This window comes from Pipistrellus kuhlii, unplaced genomic scaffold (assembly GCF_014108245.1).
Source record: "Pipistrellus kuhlii isolate mPipKuh1 unplaced genomic scaffold, mPipKuh1.p scaffold_m20_p_5, whole genome shotgun sequence".
In the NCBI taxonomy this organism is placed as follows: Eukaryota; Metazoa; Chordata; class Mammalia; order Chiroptera; family Vespertilionidae; genus Pipistrellus; species Pipistrellus kuhlii.
Genome location: NW_023425551.1, coordinates 31,792,726 through 31,814,520, shown reverse-complemented (window position 1 = coordinate 31,814,520; position 21,795 = coordinate 31,792,726). Strand labels below are relative to the sequence as shown.

At 39.4% G+C, this 21,795-nt stretch overlaps 1 protein-coding gene across 3 annotated transcripts in view; it reads right to left on the bottom strand.

The window, feature by feature from the left end:
- Nucleotides 1-19,692, bottom strand: part of SEC63 (SEC63 homolog, protein translocation regulator) — a 57,560-nt gene extending 37,868 nt beyond the window's left edge. Inside the window, exons 1-4 of one of the 3 annotated variants that reach the window (XM_036415448.2) lie at nt 19,359-19,692; nt 9,538-9,637; nt 5,903-6,017; nt 3,247-3,359 (exon numbers count right to left, since the gene is read on the bottom strand). In XM_036415448.2, coding sequence (XP_036271341.1) covers nt 3,247-3,359; nt 5,903-6,017; nt 9,538-9,637; nt 19,359-19,482 — 452 coding nt within the window. In that variant the 5' untranslated portion in view covers nt 19,483-19,692. The remainder of the gene's footprint in view (nt 1-3,246; nt 3,360-5,902; nt 6,018-9,537; nt 9,638-19,358) is intronic. The other 2 variants (XM_036415449.2, XM_036415450.2) reach the window with 2 other exon arrangements.
- Nucleotides 19,693-21,795: the final 2,103 nt, after the last annotated feature.

Sequence of the window (21,795 nt, the reverse complement as noted above, 5' to 3'; positions counted from 1 at the left end):
ATGGAAAGCATAATTAGAGAGATTTCAAGTTAATAAGAAAATGTATGCTAAGATTCTTTTCTGTTGAGGGATGTTTCTCAGGAGTTTGCACTATTTTCCTTGTACAACTGTACACCCCACCCAAAGCTTCAACTATTATTTCTCTCAATATTCTGACTTCTAACTAGATTCTTTTCCACAAAATAATTCTCTCGGTCCCTTCTGCCTTTCTGTTGATGGCAGCACAATAAACTGCTCTGTTCTCTATATGATGCCCTCAGATTTTGCAAAATAAAGCACAACTCACAACATAGAAGCACTTGATTTTTAACCTGCAACCATACCTGATTGTAATTCTATTAACTCATTCACTAAATCAATTTGTACAACCACTGTGTGATAGGCGCCAAGCTGGATACTCAAATGAAAGGATTCACCAACTTTTCAAAAACTCAGGATTTCTTTGCCATTTACTAGTGCTTTAGTATACCATTCCTAAAACTTAAAGTACTTAAAATCTAGGTGATTTATTAATTCATATATAAGTTTAAACAAGTCCAATAATCCTATACAATAGAGCACATGTGTCAAACACAAGGCCCGCGGGCCAAATCCATCCCGCCAGGCCTTGCAATGAGGCCCGCACCGCGCTGTCATCACTGCACTCCGCTGCGTTTCCATCACAATGACAGTTTATGACTGTTCAGTAAACCATTCGGCCCGCGATTTAGGCTGGATTTTAGATTTTGGCCCCTTCTCTGATTGAGTTCGACACCCCTACAATAGAGGTAATACACAAATTGACCATCACAACCTTGCATCACAAGATGGCCACCCCCACATCCTCACAAGATGGGCACCCTCATGTCATCACAAGATGGCTTCCCCCACATCAACATAATATGGCCACCAGAAGATGGCCACCCCCATACTGTCACAAGATGGCTGGCAGGAGAGGGCAGTTGGGAGTGACCAGGCCTACAGAGGAGGACAGTTGGGGGTGACCAGGCCTGCAGAGGAGGGCAATTGGGGACAATAGGGCCAGGAAGAGAGCAGCTCCAGGCCAGAGCGAAAAGGCAGCTCTGGCCGGAGCAAAGGCAGTTCCGGCAGCCAGGGGAAGAAAGGACCATTCTTGCAGAATCTTTGTGCATTGGGCCTCGTGTGTGTGTGTGTGTGTGTGTGTGTGTGTGTGTGTGTGTGTGTGATTCTGTATACAATTGCAAGGACCCCAGATTATAAACCTGATCTAGAGGATGCTTTCACTAAATTATATATTCGTGACCCTGACTTGGCTATGTAAATCTAAGTTACATACTCATGTGTACAAACACATGAAAAAATATTTTTAAAAATTGAAATAGCTTGAAGGTTACATCTCTGCTGCCCACTTGTTAGAAAGTAGCTTGAGCCTAGGTTTTATACCTGAAAGTCAAACCCCAACTGTATCAGAAGAACCAGAAAATTGAATAGTTGCTGAAACCGGTTTGGCTCAGTGGATAGAGCGTCAGACTGCAGACCGAAAGGTCCCAGGTTCGATTCCGGTCAAGGGCATGTACATTGGTTGCGGGCACATCCCCAGTGAGGGGTGTGCAGGAGGCAGCTGGTCGATGTATCTCTCTCATCAATGTTTCTAGCTCTCTATCTCTCTCCTTTCCTCTCTGTGAAAAATCAATAAAATATATATTTTTTTAAAAGAAAATTGAATAGTTGATCTAACTCCTCAAAAATAACCAGACCTCCTTTTTTCCTCTAAGTTAAAAATCTGATATGAAGAAATAGGAATGACCCAACCAGTTTATTATAATGGGCAGAAAAGGAAGAGAAAATATCCTGAATAACCAAAGCAAATTCTAAAAAGCTTTAGAGGTCAAAAGCTGTTTGAGTTACATTTAGGCTGCTAGAGTTACACATAAGATGGGAGCTTCAATTAAATCATTCAGAACTTATATTTAGTAAAATGTGCAATTTTATCAAATCTAGTTATACTAGTACAAGTCACAGATCTCAAAGTCTGGGTCCCATAATCATTTACTTCTCAATTTGTGTGATATAGACCATCAACTAAGACATCTTACGTACATACAAAACATTCTATATCTCGATCATGTAACTGAGTTAAAATGAAAGGCTACATTATATTCTTCTGTACTTTTTAGAAAAGTGATACATCCTAAAGAGTCAGATTTCCAGTAACCTCAGAACAAACTTGTAAATTTGAACATGTTACAATGCCTGAACACTAGGACAGAAAAAAATAACTGGACTAAAATTAGAACTACCAATTAAGTAACATTGTCTATCTGATTTCCTCTGAAATCTTCAGTTCTTCTTAAATTACCTGAAAACAGCAACTAAAGTACTGCAATACTTGTACAATTAGAGTAAATTCTTGGAGACACATTAAAAGGGGGGGGGAAAGAAGACACCATTAGAAAGACAGTAATTTGAAAGGCATCAGCTATACAGAAAAAAAAAAAAGTGGTATGGATTTCAGATGCTCCTGAATTACAAAATCATATTCATTTAGATAATAAGCAATCCACAGGAAAGGGAGAAGAGGAGACACAGTCACTGTATTTTTATTAAAAACATAATAAGATAGTTATTTCCCCAACTTTTGTCATTCAGTTTGTTATTATATCTAAGTATCCTATTATTACTTATATTTTTAAATTAACTCACAAATTTATCATTAAATCCTCAAATAACAAACATCTTGTTTGTTTTATTCTTTAACTCAACATAAGAGCGATGTAGAGATATACCTATCACAAATCCTAAAGAATCTAGCTAGCCTTTATTTCTTGTAATAGTAATGCTCAAGGAATAACTACTTCTAATTTATATACTCTATCCTGTTTCCCCAATATTAAACTGGTCTTGTAAAGAATTTAAATGAGACAAGCTACACTGCCAAAACAAGAGAAATGGATCTTGCCTAATTAGAAAAAAAAAAAAATTAGAAATGAAAATGGTAATAAATATATCCTCTTCTAATTAGGATGAGGATGCTTAGAAAAAGCTCAATTAACATCACTAAATCTAACCAACTTCATATGGCAAATACTCTACCCTAAGTTACTTAAATTAAGGTTTTAGTTAGATGACCATTTTAGGTCTGCCAGGCAGTTCTAGAAATGACAGACTCTGCATGTGAGGTCAACATTTAATAAAAGTGTATGACAACTATTTTACTTCCTATTTTATTCAAATAGAAAACTATCTTTACCAGTCTTAAAAATATGTAATGAGTCCTATGATACTTACGCTGCATAAGCTTTTGCTATCCTCATGAACATAACTTCATCACCCCCTTTATCTGGATGATATTTAAGTGACAGCAAACGATATTGTTTCTTAATTTCTGTTACTGTTGCTCCCTAAAAGGAAAAGGTTTATTTTAGTAAAAATAAGCACAATGCTCTAACAAAACCCATCCCATTTTGAACTCAATTTTCAGAAAGAGAAAATGAATATTTATCCTATATATTTTGTGCCATAAATTCCACCCCATGTACTTTTTAAATAAAAATATACTTATTTTGTCCAATATATTTATTTTATTGAGCACCTAGGCACTGATGATATGAGAAAGAAACCATGAACCTCACAGGTTTGAACTATACAAGTCCATTTATTTATACATGGATTTTTTTTTTTTTATATTCACAGATTTCGCATCATGGAATCAATTAACCGCAGACTGAAAATCCTGTGATGTGAAGGACTAGAGTCCAAAGCTATACTAGAATTTTTGACCAGGCAAGAGCAGAACCTCAACCCCCTGCTGTCAGGCATCAACTGTAATGATGTACTTAAATAAAATAAAAGTATAGTCACATTTAAATATCAAAGAATTGCCCTGACTGGTTTGGCTCAGTGGATAGAGCATTGGCCTGCAGACTGAAGGGTCCCAGATTCGATCCCAGTCAAGGGCATGTACCGATGTTTCTAACTCTACCCCTTTCCCTTTCTCTCTTTAAAAAATCAATAAAATATATTTAAAAATAAATAAACATCAAAGAATGATCACTATAAATTAAGTCTGGCTGAAAAAGACCTCCAATCAAAGCTTAACTTACTAAGAAATAATCTAAAGCACATGTGTCAAACACAAGGCCCACGGGCCAAATCCGTCCCGCCAGGCCTTGCAATGTGGCCCGCACCGCGCTGTCATCACTGCACTCCGCTGCGTTTCCATCACAATGACAGTTTATGACTGTTCAGTAAACCATTCGGCCCGCAATTTAGGCTGGATTTTAGATTTTGGCCCCTTCTCTGATTGAGTTTGACACCCCTAATCTAAAGAATATCTAGTTTTATCTGTTTGTCAATATTTTAAAATTAAGTAATTACTTAATAAGCTTACTTTAGTCATTTCCTGTTAGACTCACTTTCTATTAATAAGTTTTTCAAGACTCTCATGGCATCAAATTGCCCCCAAACATTTTAATTTTTAAAACTTCTTGATGACCATAATCATTACAATGAAAGAAAAACAAATTCTAGGAATATTTTCTTCTAACAAAGCAGAAAACCAGAAGATAAACACATTCCTTACTTTGTATTATATGATTCTCGGGGTTAAGTCATCTACTGAGCAGAGACTTGAAATAAAAGAATTGGTTTGGGGGAAACATTGGAAAGAGCACTAGATTTAGCTAGACTACTAAGAAGTTATGGGGCCCTGGCTGGTTTTGGCTCAGTGGATAGAACGTGGTCTGCAGACAGAAAGGTCTCAGGTTTGATTCTGATCAGGGGCACATGCCTGGGTTGCAGGCTCGATCCCCAGTGGGGGGCATTCGGGAGGCACTGATTGGTGATTCTCTATCATTGATGTTTCTCTCTCTCTCCCTTCCTCTCTGAAATTAATAAAAATATATTTAAAAAAAGAAGTTATGGGATCCAGGACAAATTACAAATTTTCCAGGTCTCATTTTCACCATCAGGAAAAAAGACTAGCTGACCTCTAGCATTGATTTCAGTTCTAACTTTCCACTGGGATACCTAAAGACTAATTTTCTGGGTCACCCAAGGTTAATGTGAATTTCTATGACAATGATACCAGTTCTTTAAAATATATAATGTTAACACTCTATCTTAGTGTCAACTAACACAGGGACATAAGATTTTAATCATCCAACCAACATATATAAATTTCCTGGTTTTAATTTTGCATTAAACCCATCTTATACATGTCTTTTAAAAATATACCCACTCACTAACTTTCCATTTGATATTCAAATATTCTTACATTTTAGTAATTATAAATCAATTCTTAATAGGGTGGCAATCATCTGTAGCTTAAAAAACATATGTACATTAGAATAATAATGGATTAAATAAGTCATTTTAATAAAAATTTTAACTGATCAGTTTTATTTTTAGGCACAGTCTAATTTCTTTTAGAACGTGGACTTACAGTGTTTTCATGGGATCATTAAACTAATGTGCATTATATAAAAACTAGAGGCCCAGTGCATGAAATTCATGCATGGAGAGGGGTGTCCCTCAGTGCTCCCTCTCCAATCTGCTGGCTCCCACTGCTTGCCTGCCTGATCATCCCCTAACCACTCCCCTGCCAGCCTAACTGATGCCTAACTGCTCCCCTGCCAGCCCGATTGCACCTAACTGCCCTCCCCTGCCAGCCTGGTTCCCCTCACAATTGCTCTTCTCTGCAGGCCTGGGTCCCCAACAACTACCTTTCCCTGCAGGCCTGGTCGCCCCAACTTCCCTCCTCTGCCAACCTGGTCACCCCTAACTGCCCACCCCTGCCAGCTTGATCGTCCCCAACTGCCCTCCTTTGCAGGCCTGGTCCCTCCCAACTATTCTTCCCTGATGGCTATCTTGTGGCAGCCATCTTGTGTGTTGAAGTGACAGTCAATTTTCATATTACTCTTTTATTAGATAGCATACTACTTACAGGATCCAAATTTAATACTTCATAAGGATTGTATTCCTGATATTCTCGGTCAGTTTTGGAAACTTTGTACGCAAGGAATAAAAATAATGCCCATCCTGCAAGCAGAATTATTTTCCTGTTTAGAAAAAAGATAAGTGAAAGTATAAATAAATACACCTATATGGTTTTCCTTTAAGAGTCATTATGGCAAGATCAAGGCATAAAACAATCTAAAGTGGTCTCATATCACTATGCCACTGACTCAAATTCTAAACTCCAGTTATTTTTCACCTTTGAATTCTCTAGAATATTGTATAATGCCTGGCATTTCATATTCTCAATTACTACTTGCAAAACTATAGTAATTCTGCAATTACTATAATAATTCTGCAATTACTAATAATAAACTTATTAGTTTATTGGACTATTACATTCAATGAAAATATATTAATATTCAAGAATTCAGTAAACCATTTAATGTAAAAGAGAATTGTTTTGACCTTACAATAACACTTTTAGAAAGGCAAACTACAGAAATTAATGGGCCAATTGTGCAAAGATGAATAAATAGCCATGTTTATAATAGTAAAACTCTGGAAACAATTTAAGTGTCCTTTTATAGGAAACTAATTAAATAAACAAAGATAGAACTACACAATGGAACATTTTTTAGCCAATAAAGATATAAAAAAGATGTACATACTAGTTTTTAAAAAGATATAAAGTAACATTTAATTTGGGGAAAAAAACTAATTTATTCTCTCCAATATGTTCTGTTTAGTAAAAATATTTTAAAGATTATCACCTGTGTTGGAGAGACTAAAGAAAAAAGGAACTCTCACACACTCTATACTCTGAAGGAATATGTAGCAATAAGGTATCAAAAGACCTAAAGAAGTATATATTGTAGTAACACTTTTAACTATCCATCTACTTTACTTCAAGAAACTTAAAAGGAAATAAACTAGAATTACATATATAAAGTATAAAAGGGTGGCTACAGATATAAATAACAGCAGAAAACATATATGCACATAAATGTCTATCAACAGAGTACTAGACAAATAAATTAATATTATATCCATACAGTGAAACACTACCTGGCCACTAAAAATTTGTGCACTTTAAGATTATCTACCTTGTGTTATTAAATTTAAAAAAACCAGCAACACAAAGCTGTATGTACATGTAATATAATCCTATTTTTGTAAATAAGTTTATTGTAAATAAAAATATAGAAAGGTAAATAATCTTAATAGTGGTTGTCTTTAAGTGAAGAAATTGAAAGATTTATGAAATATCACTACCTGTTGCACTGAATAGAAATTTTTAAACAAAAACAAAAGAATCATAGGAGGTTTAAACAAAAAAAATTGGGGCGGCCTGTCTTCAAAGACAAAGAAAATGTCCCATTTCTATTGTTAGGAACCTAGCTTTGGAATGAGACTCTAGAATCTAGTTCCAACCCACCTGCTTACCTCTATCATGCTGATTTTTCAAACAAAGTCCCGTAAGCTTGTCCCACCATTATTATGCTTATGTTCTCTTGGATCTTTTTACCCAGAATTCCCATTTCACATCTCAGCCTATCCAAACTCTATTTCATCCTTCAAAGCTCAGCCAAAGGGAGGAGAGCAGAGGCTCAAGACAGAACCCCCCATGCTGATGAAAAAAATTACTACAACCAATAAAACCATGGTCTAATTTCCCGAGAGCCAAAGCAAAGGTGGAAATAATAAATTGCATCATGCTCTATGACCAATTTTTTTTTTTAGAAACATGTTTGGTTCCTCTAAAAAGATAAGCATTTTCACTAAACATAGAGTCAGTAATTAGTTAACTTGTTAAGTCCTGTATTTTTCTTAAGCACACTTTAAAAGTTATTTTGGAAGCAACTTTCAGAAATTAAAGTATTACACAATGATTGCTTAATTTTGAAAGAATATTTCAGGGTTAAGTAGCCAAAAAGGTTTTGTTTCTAACCTTATCTAAATTGTTACCAGTATCAATGTAACCCTTCCTTACTTGGATATCCTTTAATCTGTACTGCCAGTTAAGTAAATCAGTTTATTATTCACTGAAGAGAACTTCAGAGTTAGTCTACTGGTTTGTTTGGTTTTTTTTTTTTAATTGATTTTTCACAGAGAGGAAGAGAGAGGGATAGAGAGTCAGAAACATCGATGAGCGAGAATCATCGATCAGCTGCCTCTTGCACACCCCCTACTGGGGATGTGCCCGCAACCACGGTACATGCCCTTGACCGGAATCGAACCCGGGACCCTTCAGTCCGCAGGCCGACACTCTATCCACTGAGCCAAACCGGTCCCGGCAGTCTACTGGTTTTTTTTTCTTGAAAACTAAGGTTCAAATACCTACAAAGTGTTGACCAAAGTCCAGAAAAGAGATTGGTAGGTTAAAAATATCTGCCTTTTAGTTTCACATCATTGAAGAATTCAACACCAAAGCCAAGATTTCCGTCCCTCTACAAAGGAACTAAACCAGGCAAAGTTTTAAAAAACAAAATTTATTTAAACCTCCTGAAGTTACACAAGTAAAAATTATCATCATCATTTTAAACAAGATTAAAACCTGGCCAGCATGGCTCAGTGGGTGAGCGTAGACCTACGAACCAGGAGGTCAAGGTTCAATTCCCTGTCAGAACACTTGCCCAGTTTGCAGTCTCCATCCCCAGCGTGAGGGGTGCAGGAGGCAGCTGATCAATGATTCTCTCTCATCATTAATGTTTCTCTTTCTCTCTTTCTCTCTCTCTTCTTCCCTCCCTTCCTCTCCCTTACTCTATGAAATCAATAAAAACATATTTATTTAAAAAGAAATAACTGATTCGACTTTTACTTATTTTCTCTTAGGTTTTCCCCTCCTATCTACTGGATAGATAAATGTAGGCAATTTACAAGATACAGTCTCCAACAATGGCAACTCTTTCACCTCCTATCAGTTTCATGTATTATTACCTCTAAATTAATGACTTAGGGTGAAGATCCAAAGCCTGTGCTCTAAACCAGCATATACCATAGCCTCACAAAATCAAATAAACCAACTCCAATTAAACATGGTAATGGCCTGTTTAAGCAGATGGGCCTGCCAAAACAAAAGGTAACTAGGTCTCCAATCCTCCTCTTCTAGATGTATGATCTCATTCAAGTTACCTCATTTTCTTAGTCTTAGTTTCCTCATCTGAGAAAAAGCAAAACCATCTACCCTGAAGTTAATATAAAACTAATGAGATAACTTATAAAGCCTTACACAGTACCTGACATACAGTATGTGCTCAATAAACTTTATCACATGAAATTCAAACTTGATCATGTCCCCTCCCTGCTTTTTTTTTTTTACAATCTTTTAAAGATTTCTCTGTCTTTAAGACAAAAATTCAAATACTGACAAAATGCACAAGGTTTTTGTTTAAGATCTGACTTCTATTTCTCCCCTTCTCCTTTGAGTGAGAAGCACACTCTCTCCTTTGAATTTGTAAAACACTGTTCAGACAGCTCTCAACTTTATTATTCACAGCTTAACCATCCTAAGATCATAATTTCTTTACAGATAAATGTTTTATTCATTATTATACACCTATTTTACATGATACCTAGCAAAAAATAAACACTAAATTTTTTTTATTAAAACCAATTACTTACTTTATTGTAGGAATAATATTTGGCTGGGGCTTTAATAATCGTAAACGATACCACATACATCTTCCATATACTTTTCTGATATTCTTTAATCGAATTTGCTCTGTCAAAAAAATAATAAGTTAAACTATTTTTCACAGTAAAGGCAAAACCAGAGTTAATAACATACTAACCTTCATTACCATGCTAATACTTTATTGGCAAATGAAAGCACAGCCTACTAAAATAACGTTTAAAAAAATTTCACAAGATAAGGTAAATTTTTGCAACTTGAACAAATGATCTATTTGGGAAATTTTATTCAACTACCAGGGAAGCATTTTGCATATGAGACTTAAACACTTCTAACTGAAATATGTAAAAACTAACTTGAACCCAAATACTTAGTCATATAATCAGTAACTTCTAAGACATTCTCTCCTCCTTTCCTTCTACTATAAAAACAATAAAAAGTATAAAGTAGTTGAAGTATGTGGTTTATTAAAGAAGCTAAGCACAAATTATATTCTTCAAACATGAAAATAATTGTATTAAATTAGAAAAGCCACTCAAATCCATAAAATGTTAAAATGAGTTCATGCATATAAGTACAACCAATGGACATAAAACTCTGGAGAAGGAGGGGGGCAAAAAAAAAAATCAATAAAATATATTAAAAAAATAATAATAATAAAAAATAAAATGAGTTCATATAAGTTATGACAAAAGGCATTATTTTAGTCCCCAGGGGAAAAAAAATCAATTGAAAAGAAATTAAACCAAGGCCAAAATATCATATAGAGTTTTACTATAATCCTATATATAAAAGTTTAATGTGCTAAGTGTACGATTGTCTGTTTAACCAATCAAAGCATAAAATGCTAATGACATGCTAAGGCCACTCAACTGCTCGCTATGACATGCACCGACCACCAGAGGACAGATAGTCAACTGATTGGCCAGTTGCTATGACATGCACTGACTACCAGGGGGCAGACACTCAGACCAGTAGGCTAGCTTGCTGCTGGGGTACAGCCAATCAGGACTGAGCGAGATGGGCCCAACATGCCCTGAAGCCCTCCCCAGCCCCGATCGTGCACTGGTGGGGTCCCTCAGCCTGGCCTCCACCCTCTTGTAATCCAGGACCTTGGGGAATGTTAGAGAGCTGGTTTCAGTCTGATCCTGCTCAAAGCAGGAGCTGCAACCTGGTGGTCAGTGCATTCCCACAAGGACAGTGCCTCTCAGCCAGAAGCTGGGCTCACAGCTGGCAAGCACAGCAGTGGTAGTGGGAGCCTCTCCTGCCTCCACGGCAGCACTAAGGATGTCCAACTGCCCTGGGGGGGGTGAGCCTAAGCCATCAGTCGAACATCCACCAAGGGCTCCCGGACTGCGAGAGGGAGCAGGCCAGGCTAAGGGACCCTCCCCGAGTGCATGAATTTCGTGCACCAGGCCTCTAGTAAAACTATAATCACTTTGAATAATGCTCCCAACTTAAAAAAAAAAGTTTTAAATTTTAAAATAAAATACCCTTTCACAAAGATGGCAAGCAGAAAGCAAAGAAAGAAGCCAAGGCCAAGAAGGCAGGTGCTAGAAGGCATCCACAGCCACACACAAAACAATGATCCACATGTTATTCACCTTCTGGTAGCTAGCCCAAGACATTCTAAAGGCAGCCCAAATATCCTCAAAAGAGGAACAAGCTTGACCACTATGTCATCACTGAGTTCCCTCTTAGTACTGAAGTCAACTATGAAAATAGAAGACAAAAATACACTTGGGTTCATTGCCAATGCCAAGGCCAACAAGCACCAGACCAAACAGACTGTGAAGAAGCTCTATGACAGTCCTGGCTGGGTGGCTCATAAAGTTAGTTGGTTGGAGCATCATCTCACACATCAAAAGGTTGCAGGTTCAATTGCCGATTGGGGCACATATAAGAGTCAAACAGTAGATGTTTCTCAGTAGATGTTTCTCTCTCACATTGATATTTCTCCCTCTCTCTGCCTTCCTCTCTCTCTAAAATCAATAAAAACATCCTCGAGGATTTAAAAAAAAAAATTTAAAGCTCTATGACAATGACATGGCTAACGTCACACACTACTCAGGTCTATTAGAGAGAAGGCATATGTTCAACTGGGTCCTAACTATTTATGATGCTTTGGATGTTGCCAATAAAACCAAGGTCATTTAAACTAAGTCCATTGGCTAATGCTAAATATTTTTTTTCATAATACTAGGAAAGTACAAAACCACAGCCCTTAAATGAGATGTCAAATAAGTAAAAGAACAATAGATAATAGAACGCTTCAAAGCCACCATGTAAGAAGTCCAACTATCCTGTTAGCACCATGCTTTTTTTTTTTAATATATATTTTATTGATTTTTTACAGAGAGAAACATCAATGAGATAGAATCATCAATCAGCTGCCTCTTTGCACACCCCCTACTGGGGATGTGCCCACAACAAAGGTACGTGCCTTTGACCGGAATCAAACCTGGGACCTTTCAGTCTACAGGCCGATGCTCTATCCCCTGAGCCAAACCAGTTTTGGCCGCACCATGCTTTGAGAAAAGTATTCACAAGGCAGCTATATGGGAGGAGCTACCAGAACCAGAAACGGTAAAGAAGGATTCACGTAGGGGAAAGGGAGGTGGCAGAAAGGGAGACTGATCAAATAATACAGGGTTAAGCAAAAGTAGGTTTACAGCTGCTAGTATACAAAACAGTTTATCCTTGTACTAGAGGCCCGGTACATGAAATTCGTGCAAGGAGGTGTGTGTCCCTCAGGCCAGCCTGCACCCTCTCACAATCCAGGACTCCTGGCTCCCAACTGCTCACCTGCCTGCCTTCCTGATTGCCCCTAACTGCTTCTGCCTGCCAGCCTGATCACCTCCTAACCACTCCCCTGCCAGCCTGATTGATGCCTAACTGCTCCCCTGTCAGTCTGTTTGCCCCTAACTGCCCACCCCTCCAGGCGTGGTCACTTCTAATTGCCCTCCCCTGCAGGCCTGGTCCCCCACAACTGCTCTCCCCTGCAGGCCTGGGTCCCCTGCAACTACCCTTTCCTGCAGACCCAGTCACCCCCAACTTCCCTCCTCTGCCAGCTGGTCACCCCTTACTGCCCTCCCCTGCACCAGCCCTCTAGTAAAACTATAATCACTTTGTTTGAATAATGTTCCCAACTTAATCACAGACATCAAGACATTACACCTGTAAATCACTGTAAAAACTGTAGGTGCACAGATTCATACACCAGTGGGATCCCTCAGTCTAGCCTGCGGGAATCAGTGGACCTCCGTGCTGGCGCAGCCCAGCCTTACCCGCCAGCTCATTGGGCTCCAGCCCACTGTCCACGTTGATTCCACACAGCACAAAGTAGTATGCACCTCAGTGACAGGTGACTGGGGAGGAGCCCAAGCCCAGGCTGGCCACTGGTCATGCTCATCCCGGCCCGCTGTGCCTGCCTCCACTACTGCTCAGGCACACAGGGAGTGTCTGCGGGAGACGCTAGCAACTCCCCAGCTGCACTCACCAGCCATCTGCCCAGGTTAGCCCAGCGTCTAGCACCCATCTGAGTGGCAGTCCCAGTGGGAGAGCACTGACCACCAGGGGGCAGATGCTCAATGCAGGAGTTGCCCCCTGGTGGTCAGCTACCAGCTGGTCATCTGATCACTTAGACTTTTATATATAAAGATATACTGTGTAACCTAACTGGCAAAAGCAATTTTATAGGAATAAAACTACTTTAAAGTACTATATCTGATCGTATGTAATTTTTAGATATGCAACTAAAATTTATAAGTTAAATATTTCAAGTAGATAGGACTTCGTTCTTAAAACAATATATGTTCAAGCTGGCCAAAGAATGTTTTCATCTCATTAAGAAATAGAGTAGTAAGTCAGACCTTGTCACTTCTCTGCTTATAAACCTTCAATAGTTTCCTATTGCATCTAAAATAAAATCCAAGCCTCTTACCCTGGCTTACAGATATGATGCTTCCCAGCTCCCTCTCTGACTTTATCCCAGATTATTCTTCTCACCTGCCACATTCCTTCTACTTTGGTCTCCTTTGTTCCTGGAATATGTACTGTTTTTTTCTTTACTAGTAAAAGTTTTGTCCAGTCTGAAATAAGCTTTTCCCATCCAATTCATGTCTTTGAATGGCTGACTCTCCTTTGTCACTCAGCTTGAAGACATGTTCTCAGGAAGATTCTCTGAAAACTCTACTTCTCTACATATTATTTATCACTATTTGATATTTTTTATTATTTATATGTAGTATGTCTCCCCCACATTAAGATGTAAGCTTCAAGAGAACAGGAATCTCATCTATATTGTTCATCCCATATTCCAGTGCCTAACACAATATCTGGCAAATAGGAGGTGCTAATTTGTTAAATGTATGAATTTTCTCATTTAGAACACTCCCCTATCATGTATTATACTTTTTTTTAGTATTATACTAAAAAAAGTATGTATTATACTTTTTTTTAAATGCTCCAAGAGGTTCAATAACTTAGCAAAGTTACAGATGGTATCAGAAGAATAGCAAATAACCACTAAAGAAAAAAGACTGGAATTGTGCCTAGGTTTAAACTCATAGGCCTTTATGATTAATCACTTATTTTAACTGCCTTCCTCTATTAAAAGAATAACTAGATTGCCTAAAATACAGTGTCCCTGTTCTCATTAATTTAATTATACCTATCCTAACTGTATACCCAAAGCAAAAAATGTAATATGTAAGAAATCCAAGTCAAAAATTTTAAGAATGAGATGTAACTAAAAACAACTTATCAGATGATACCTCTAATAAAAAGTCTGGTAAAATAGAATTTTACAAAAAATAATGTGCAACAAATAAAACTGCTGCAAAGACTTCAATTCTACATGTGTAGGACAAGGCAACACAGCACATAAATTTGAGGGAGGGATGATGGTGGTGGTGGTGGTGGTGGAGTGGGAGAGGGGACACCCAAAAAGAATTTTTAAAAAGTATTAAAAAGAAATGAAAAAAATAAAAATTAAAAATAAAATAAATTGGGGGGGGGGGGGTGGCGGCAAACAAATTCATTTTTGTTTCTTTTTTCTCAATTTGCTATAAAATGTCAAAGTCCAAAAGAAAACCAAACACTCAGTTTATTACAAAAGGACTGTATCCTCAGAAGAGTTCCAGAAGTAGAATTAAGTTTAAATTTTAAAATATTTTTATAGCTTACTAAAAAAAAAGAACTATACATTCTGTTATGCTCTGAATATAATAATTTGTGTACTTAGCTAATTATAATCCTACCACTCCACCCAGATTGCAGACTTATCAAAACAGGACTATACTGCATTCATCTCTGTAGGTGTCTGCTGCTCCTAGTGCAGGCAAACAGTGAAATGTTCAACCAATAACTTATAGATTTAACTAAACAGGCAAAAATCTAAAGTCAAATGATCTGAAATCTATATGAGAAAATTCTTCCATCCATATTGACACAAACAAATCCCACAATGTTAAGAGAATGAACATCACTTTTCAAAAAAGCAATGTGATGGTGAAATGGTAACATTTCTTATCAATAGTCTGTTAATAGGGAACATTTTTAAAAAGGAAGTCCAAGTACAATAAGGATATATTTGTTATTACCTTTATGTCTGAATAAAAAGTATGATTAAGAGAACATCTGCAAAAACAAAAATAAGCTATCTTTGTTTTTTAGATTCTCCAAGATCAAGCAAGTATGCAATATGACCTTTAAATATATTTTATTGATTTTTTTACAGAGAGGAAGGAGAGAGATAGTTAGAAACATTGATGGGAGAGAAACATCGACCAGCTGCCTCCTGCATGCCCCCTACTGGGGATGTGCCCACAGCCAAGGTACATGCCCTTGACCGGAATTGAACCTGGGACTTTTCAGTCCACAGGCTGACATTCTATCCACTGAGCCAAACCGGTTTTGACACAATATGACCTTTAAATAAAAACAATTTTATACAATGCATTTTACAAATCCAATGTTTGTCACCACATCTATAAAGCCTAAATGCTGTAATGTAATTCATACTGCCAAGTACCCAGCTGGTTTCCTCTACTGTGTAGGACTTAAGTGTGTCTATGCTACCAGTCTAATACATACTCATTTCTATCAAGATGGAACACAGTGGGAATGACTTTATTTTAGAACAACTCAAACTTCTCAGATCTCTAATATCCTTTTGAGATCTAAAGTCTTAGGAAAACTATATGCTCTAAATCAGTGGTCGCCAACTGGTGGTCCATGGACCACTGGTGGTCTGTGAGGTCTGAAAGGTTGGCAACTGCTGCTCTAAATTAAATATGCACACTCATAAAATATATTTCTTTGAACATAAAGCTGATACTAGCCAGTTTTTTCCCTTTGTTTGCAAAGTCCCATTTTCCTTCATCCAGTCCTGAAAGGGGTGCAGCTGGAGATTCAACAGAGATAGAAACAAAACTAGTGTCCAATTTCCAGTCCATGGTAGTGCTGGGTCAGGTTAGTTACATTCCATCAGTCCATGGTGGAGGGGTATACATGGCAGTGGACCATGTGGGCAAATGCAGGAGCATGAGAGTTCCACAAACCAGGAGAGGAGCAAGCAGGAGAGAGAACTCCGCTGTCTAGGAGCTTAAGTATCTTAAATCGTCCCACACTTGCAGGAGCCACACCTACTCTAGCCAATGAGCTGTTCCTAGGTGTGACTAACAGACAAGTACCTTCCCTATTTCACCCAGACTGTATTGGGCATGCCTATAATATTTGGCCTTCCCTTTGCTCCTTCCCAATTATTAATAACAGGGTTCATTACAATATTGTCACCTTCAACTAGTAAAAGGGGTACTAATTATAAGCCCACTTAACCCAAAATGATATTAGACAAAACATCAAGGCAAAAGGATCCTACTGATAATGTTTTGGATAACAGACTAATTTCAATTAACATGCCAAATATGTCAATGACTAAGCTATTTCTATTTCTCAAACCCTAGATTTTACAATCTGTGAAATGGTGCCATATTTTCTGAGAGCCCAATAATTCCAAATGACCTACACTAAAACAACTATTAACCATGAAACTGAGAGCCCCAAATATGTCATCTTTTAAAAAATAAGTAAATAAACAAAGATTACTTAAACTAAACTTTATGGTTGTATAATTGCTGGCAAATCTTTTCATGCTTTCATACAGAGGATATCCCTGAAAAGTCAAGACTGACATAAGAACTCTGAAACTCTAGTCTAAAGATACACACCAATTTTAATGATGATTAGAATAGCATTTAAGTATCCACCTTAATTTTTATAATGCAATTTTAGGCAAAACCAAACAAATACATCAACATATGCACACTTACTGGCTAAGGCAAATCTGAAGCAGAGAGCCATGTGTGAAGAAGGGGCAGATAAACACCTAACTTTGTATCTAGCAATATGAAAGTAACAGAGGGATTGGAAGCTAAACTGACTTGACTCCACCACACCACATAGGAAAGTTACTTAAGCTCTCTAAATTCCAGTTCCTTCATGGACAAATAAAGGTGATAATAATAGTACCTACTTCTTTGTATATTTTTGAGGATTAAATAAAGTAACATTTGAAGTATGTATTGACCACTTCCAAAGACCAAACTATATGAAGGGGCTCAAGTGTGACCTGCCTATGATACTCATCAGGCAAATTTTATCACATGAAACCCATCATGAAAATATAACTTTCAAGCCCTAGCTAGTTTGGCTCAGTATCAGCCTGGGGACTGAAGGGCACCAGGTTCGATTCCAGTCAAGGACACATGCGAGGCAGCCATTCAATGATTTTCTCTCTCATCATTGATGTTTATATCTCTCTCTCCCTCTTCCTTCCTCTGAAATCAATAAAAATATATTTTAAAAATAACGATTTTAATATATGTAACTTTCAAATTTCAAAAATTCAGTGTAGACTAAAATGACTAATTTCTGAAATCAGGGCAGCTTCTTGCAACACTCAAACCAAACCTACCTAATCTCCCAATACCCTTTTGTCTTCCACACAACCAACTATACATACAAATGGTTGATAAGTAAAAATAAACTCTATATGAAAAATGTACTCTTTCTAACTGAAACAAAATTACCAAAATGGCCTAGGATTTGCAGATAAAGGGAAGCAATAGACTTTATCACTTATACACAACTACTATCCAAAGAACCCAGACAATTTAAATAAACTTAGGAAAGAAAAAGGCACAAAAGATCAAAATCCAATTTTCATAAACTATAATACCCACTGTATGAGAAAACTGGTAACTCTGATCACTATTCTGCACCTAATGGGTATTTTAACTCTGCTAAATGTGCAAAAAAAAAAAAAATGGAATCCTTTATTTATCCTACATTCAATTTTAGCTTATATAACTCTCCCTCTTCCTTTGATCTTGCAAAGCAATAATCAGTTTTAAAGCATGAAGTTCTGAACATATTCAAATGTTTGTGTTAACATTTACCCCAAAGTACAGTATAGAACCTGGACAATCTAGACCTCCCACACCCAACTTACGAGTAAATTTAATCAAAAAGGCAAAGCTGCCGAAACCGATTTGGCTCAGTAGATAGAGCGTCGTCTGCGGACTGAAAGGTCCCAGGTTCAATTCTGGTCAAGGGCATGTACCTTGGTTGTGGGCACATCCCCAATAGGGGGTGTGCAGGAGGCAGCTGATGGATGATTCTCTCTCATCGATGTTTCTAACTCTCTATCCCTCTCCTTTCCTCTCTGTAAAAAAGTCAATAAAATATATATATTTTTAAAAAAAGGAAAAGCTCTTGTGAAGTAGAAACTTCCCCTAAATGTTAATACTCAAAACCTACTAGTCACTGTTAACGCCTCCACAAATAACCTATTAGGGCCTTACAGTTCCATCTGCAGGAAGAACAGCACCTGCCATATGTCCTAGGAAGAGTGCAACAAATGGAATCCAAGCATTACCCACGCATGAAATCCCTTGACAAGAATCTATATTCTGTGTTCTAGCCCACTGTTATTTCATGTGGAAAGATTTGGGACTAACAGCAAATGAACCAGCTACCTCATCACTACCTCCTCCAAGATGAACTACCTTCAAGACTTAATCCTTCGCACTCGCACTTTTTCCGTCATAAACAGGATACGCCAAAGAAAAGGAAATAGAGAAAAAGAAAAAAAGAAAAAAAGCCTATTTTTGCTAAGGGGAATGAATAACCACCACAAGTACGAGTTAACAAATGGAAAAGCGAGGGGGGGCATGGGCCGGCTGGTGAGCTCAGTTGGAATCCTAAACACGCCACCCAGCTCCGACGGCACCTATCGATAAAACATCTGTAACGACAGCTGCCACTGGGAACCGGGGGGTGGGAGTGGAGGAATATGGCTTAGGGACTGAGAGTTGTGCCTGCACCTTCAGCTGCCTCCTCCTTGCCAACTCTCCTCTCACTCCCAATCCCCACCCTCTCATCCCACCCTGCTCCCTCCGTAAAGCCAGAGGCAGAGGAGACAAAGAGACAGGGGGAGGCTGCAGAGTGCCCAGAACAATGGGGAGAGAGGGGGTGAGAAGCCACACTCCCCAAGGCAGGAGGAGACAATGAAGGCTGGAGGAGAGGAGCCCGGAGCCGCACCGAGATGAGCACCGCCGCGCCCGGGGCCCGCCGCCGGCGGACGCCTGGACGCAAGACCGGGCCGCGCGGTGCTATCACCGGGACGCAGGGAGCCGGGCCGGGCCCGATCGTGGCGGGAGCCGGAGCGGCGGGGCCCGGCCCGGCCCGGAGGGGCCCCGGGGGGGAAGCCAGAGCAGGTCCGCCGGCAGCTGCAAGAGGAACTTACCGGCATTCTGGTCTCGGGGCCAGAGGTAGTAGGTGGCCGGGATCACGATGAGCCCCACGAAGGAGGTGAGGAAGTAGAAGAAGGTGTTCCCGCTGTCATCGTACTGGAACTGCTGCCCCGCCATGGCCCACCTTCCTCTGCCTCCCTCTTCTCCCCGCCGCCCCCCACGACCCCGCTCGGCGCTCGGACTCCCAGCGCTCCGGCCCGGTGTGGCGTAGCTCAGACGCCGCCGCCGCCGCCGCCGCTCCTCCCCGCCCCCACGCTACTTTCACGGACACGCCGCCGCCGCTGCCGCCGCTGCCGCCGCCGGGGCCGTCGCCTACTCTCGCGAGAAGAGATAGTTCCTGCCCCACTCGGCTTTCCCCGCCCCCTGGCTCGGCTTCTCACGCTCTCTAAGGGAGACGTGGCGCGCGCAGCCGTGGAATTCCGCGAGGCCCCGCCCCCGAAGCTACAAGCCCCGCCCCTCGAGCTCCCGAAGGCCCGCCCCTAGGCCCCGGCTGGCTCCCGGTCCTAGAGTGCCTTTTCCGGGCTCCTCCGTGACCTCCTGTCCCGGTGACCCACTCCCGGCCTGGGGGGGTCGGTGAGCGGAGCCCCGGCAAAGGCTTCCGCGCCGAGCAGTGGGTGCGGGCTTTTCCCGTGGCTGGGATTGGGGGCACGGAACTTTCTTGTCTCTCCCTCTCTCCTATCCCTACCCCACCTGTTCTGCCTTCTCGCTTTTCAATTTCCGTGGCTGGTGATAATGTCCTTTAGGTTCCGGATCCGCTCCTCCAAGCCCCAACATTTTGGAAACAAAGGTCACCCAGAACAGGGCGACACAAGGTTGTGTTTGCAGCGCAATGTTTGTTACTAAGAGGCTGATGAGGTCTACGGTGCGCCCGTTTGACAGCTGGACAGTCCCCAAGCCGGTGGAGAGGGTGACCTTCCCATCCCAGTGCCAATGGGCGCAGCCGCCGCGCCAACAGCGTCTGCTCTGCTTCCACCCAGGCAGTGGGCTAATACCGCAATTACTTTATGTCATGTTACATATTACACTGAATTTTTATTTTTTAAAATATATTTTATTGATTTTTTTACAGAGAGGAAGGGAGAAGGATAGAGAGCTAGAAACATCGACCAGCTGCCTCTTGCACACCCCCTACCGGGGATGTGCCCGCAACCAAGGTACATGCCCTTGACCGGAATCAAACCTGGAACCTTTCACTCCGCAGGCCGACGCTCTATCCATTGAGCCAAACTAGTTTCGGCTTACACTGCATTTTTAGAAAGACATTTTAAGACTTTATATTCTATTTACTAAGCTCCTTTCAATATATTTTCCGTTGTTGGAAGAGAAATCTACTCATAGGTCATCTTTTATATCATGTCCTCAAAAGTAGTATTATCATCAGTCATGCTTTCCTTTGTAATAAACTATGTTCACAGGTATTCTGGCTTCCCTTTGAAATGCCCTATTTTGAAAGGAAATGTCAGAAAATCAGTTTCTTTGTGTTTCCCTCCTCACTTTTGTCTGTATAAAGTGATCAAAGATTCTATTAGATGGGGGCAGTCGAGGGGGGGTTGAGGGGTGGGGAGAGAAACAGACATGCGAGGAAGAGGACTGGACTATGAAGTCAGAACAGTATTGTGATCACCCAGTGCTGAGATGCTCAGAACTATTTGCCTTGCTTCAGAAACAAAAGTTGGCTCAGCTGATATAGGTAGGATCCCAGTTTCTTTTGATTATGTTGAATTTGTTATTAAGTCTTCCCATATATTAATAATGCTGAACTGGTTATTTTTTATCACTCTGATTACATGTTTTACTCAGCATTTACATAAAGCTAACACATCAGTTTTATAATCTCGTGGCAACATAAATTGTTGATAAATATTTCACTTCTGACTTTTTTTCTGCAGTAGTAATCTTTTCATTGCGGCTTTGGGGTCATGTATAAGCGTGGCTTGAATAAAACTGAACCATGAAACAACATTTTGAACAAATCAAATTTATTTACTAGCATCCAGACCAGTCTAAAATATGATTTTTTTTTACCAAAGCAGATTAAAGATTTGAAAATGTATTCTATTTCCAAAAGTATAAACACTTTCACCCTAACACTTAACCTTATTGAACTTAGATAAACTCAAATCATCCAAATATTCTCCAAAGAAAATCTGAGTTATACCTTTAATTAGTCACAATTTCTGATTCATTGTGATGCTTTTAAGCCAACACAATAGTTTCTTTCAAGAGATCATTTTAATGAAATACAATATTTAAAAGTAAATGAGTATGGTAGAACCAGAGCTACAACCACATTTTCTTCTCATTCTAATGGAACATGTTAAAAGGCATTTTTGCGTTGTCTATATACGTGTCTATAAATGAATATTTAATTGCTAGGTAGATACTTCCTCTCAAGTGTAGAAAGCCTAACTATTTTTAGGTTCCTTTTAA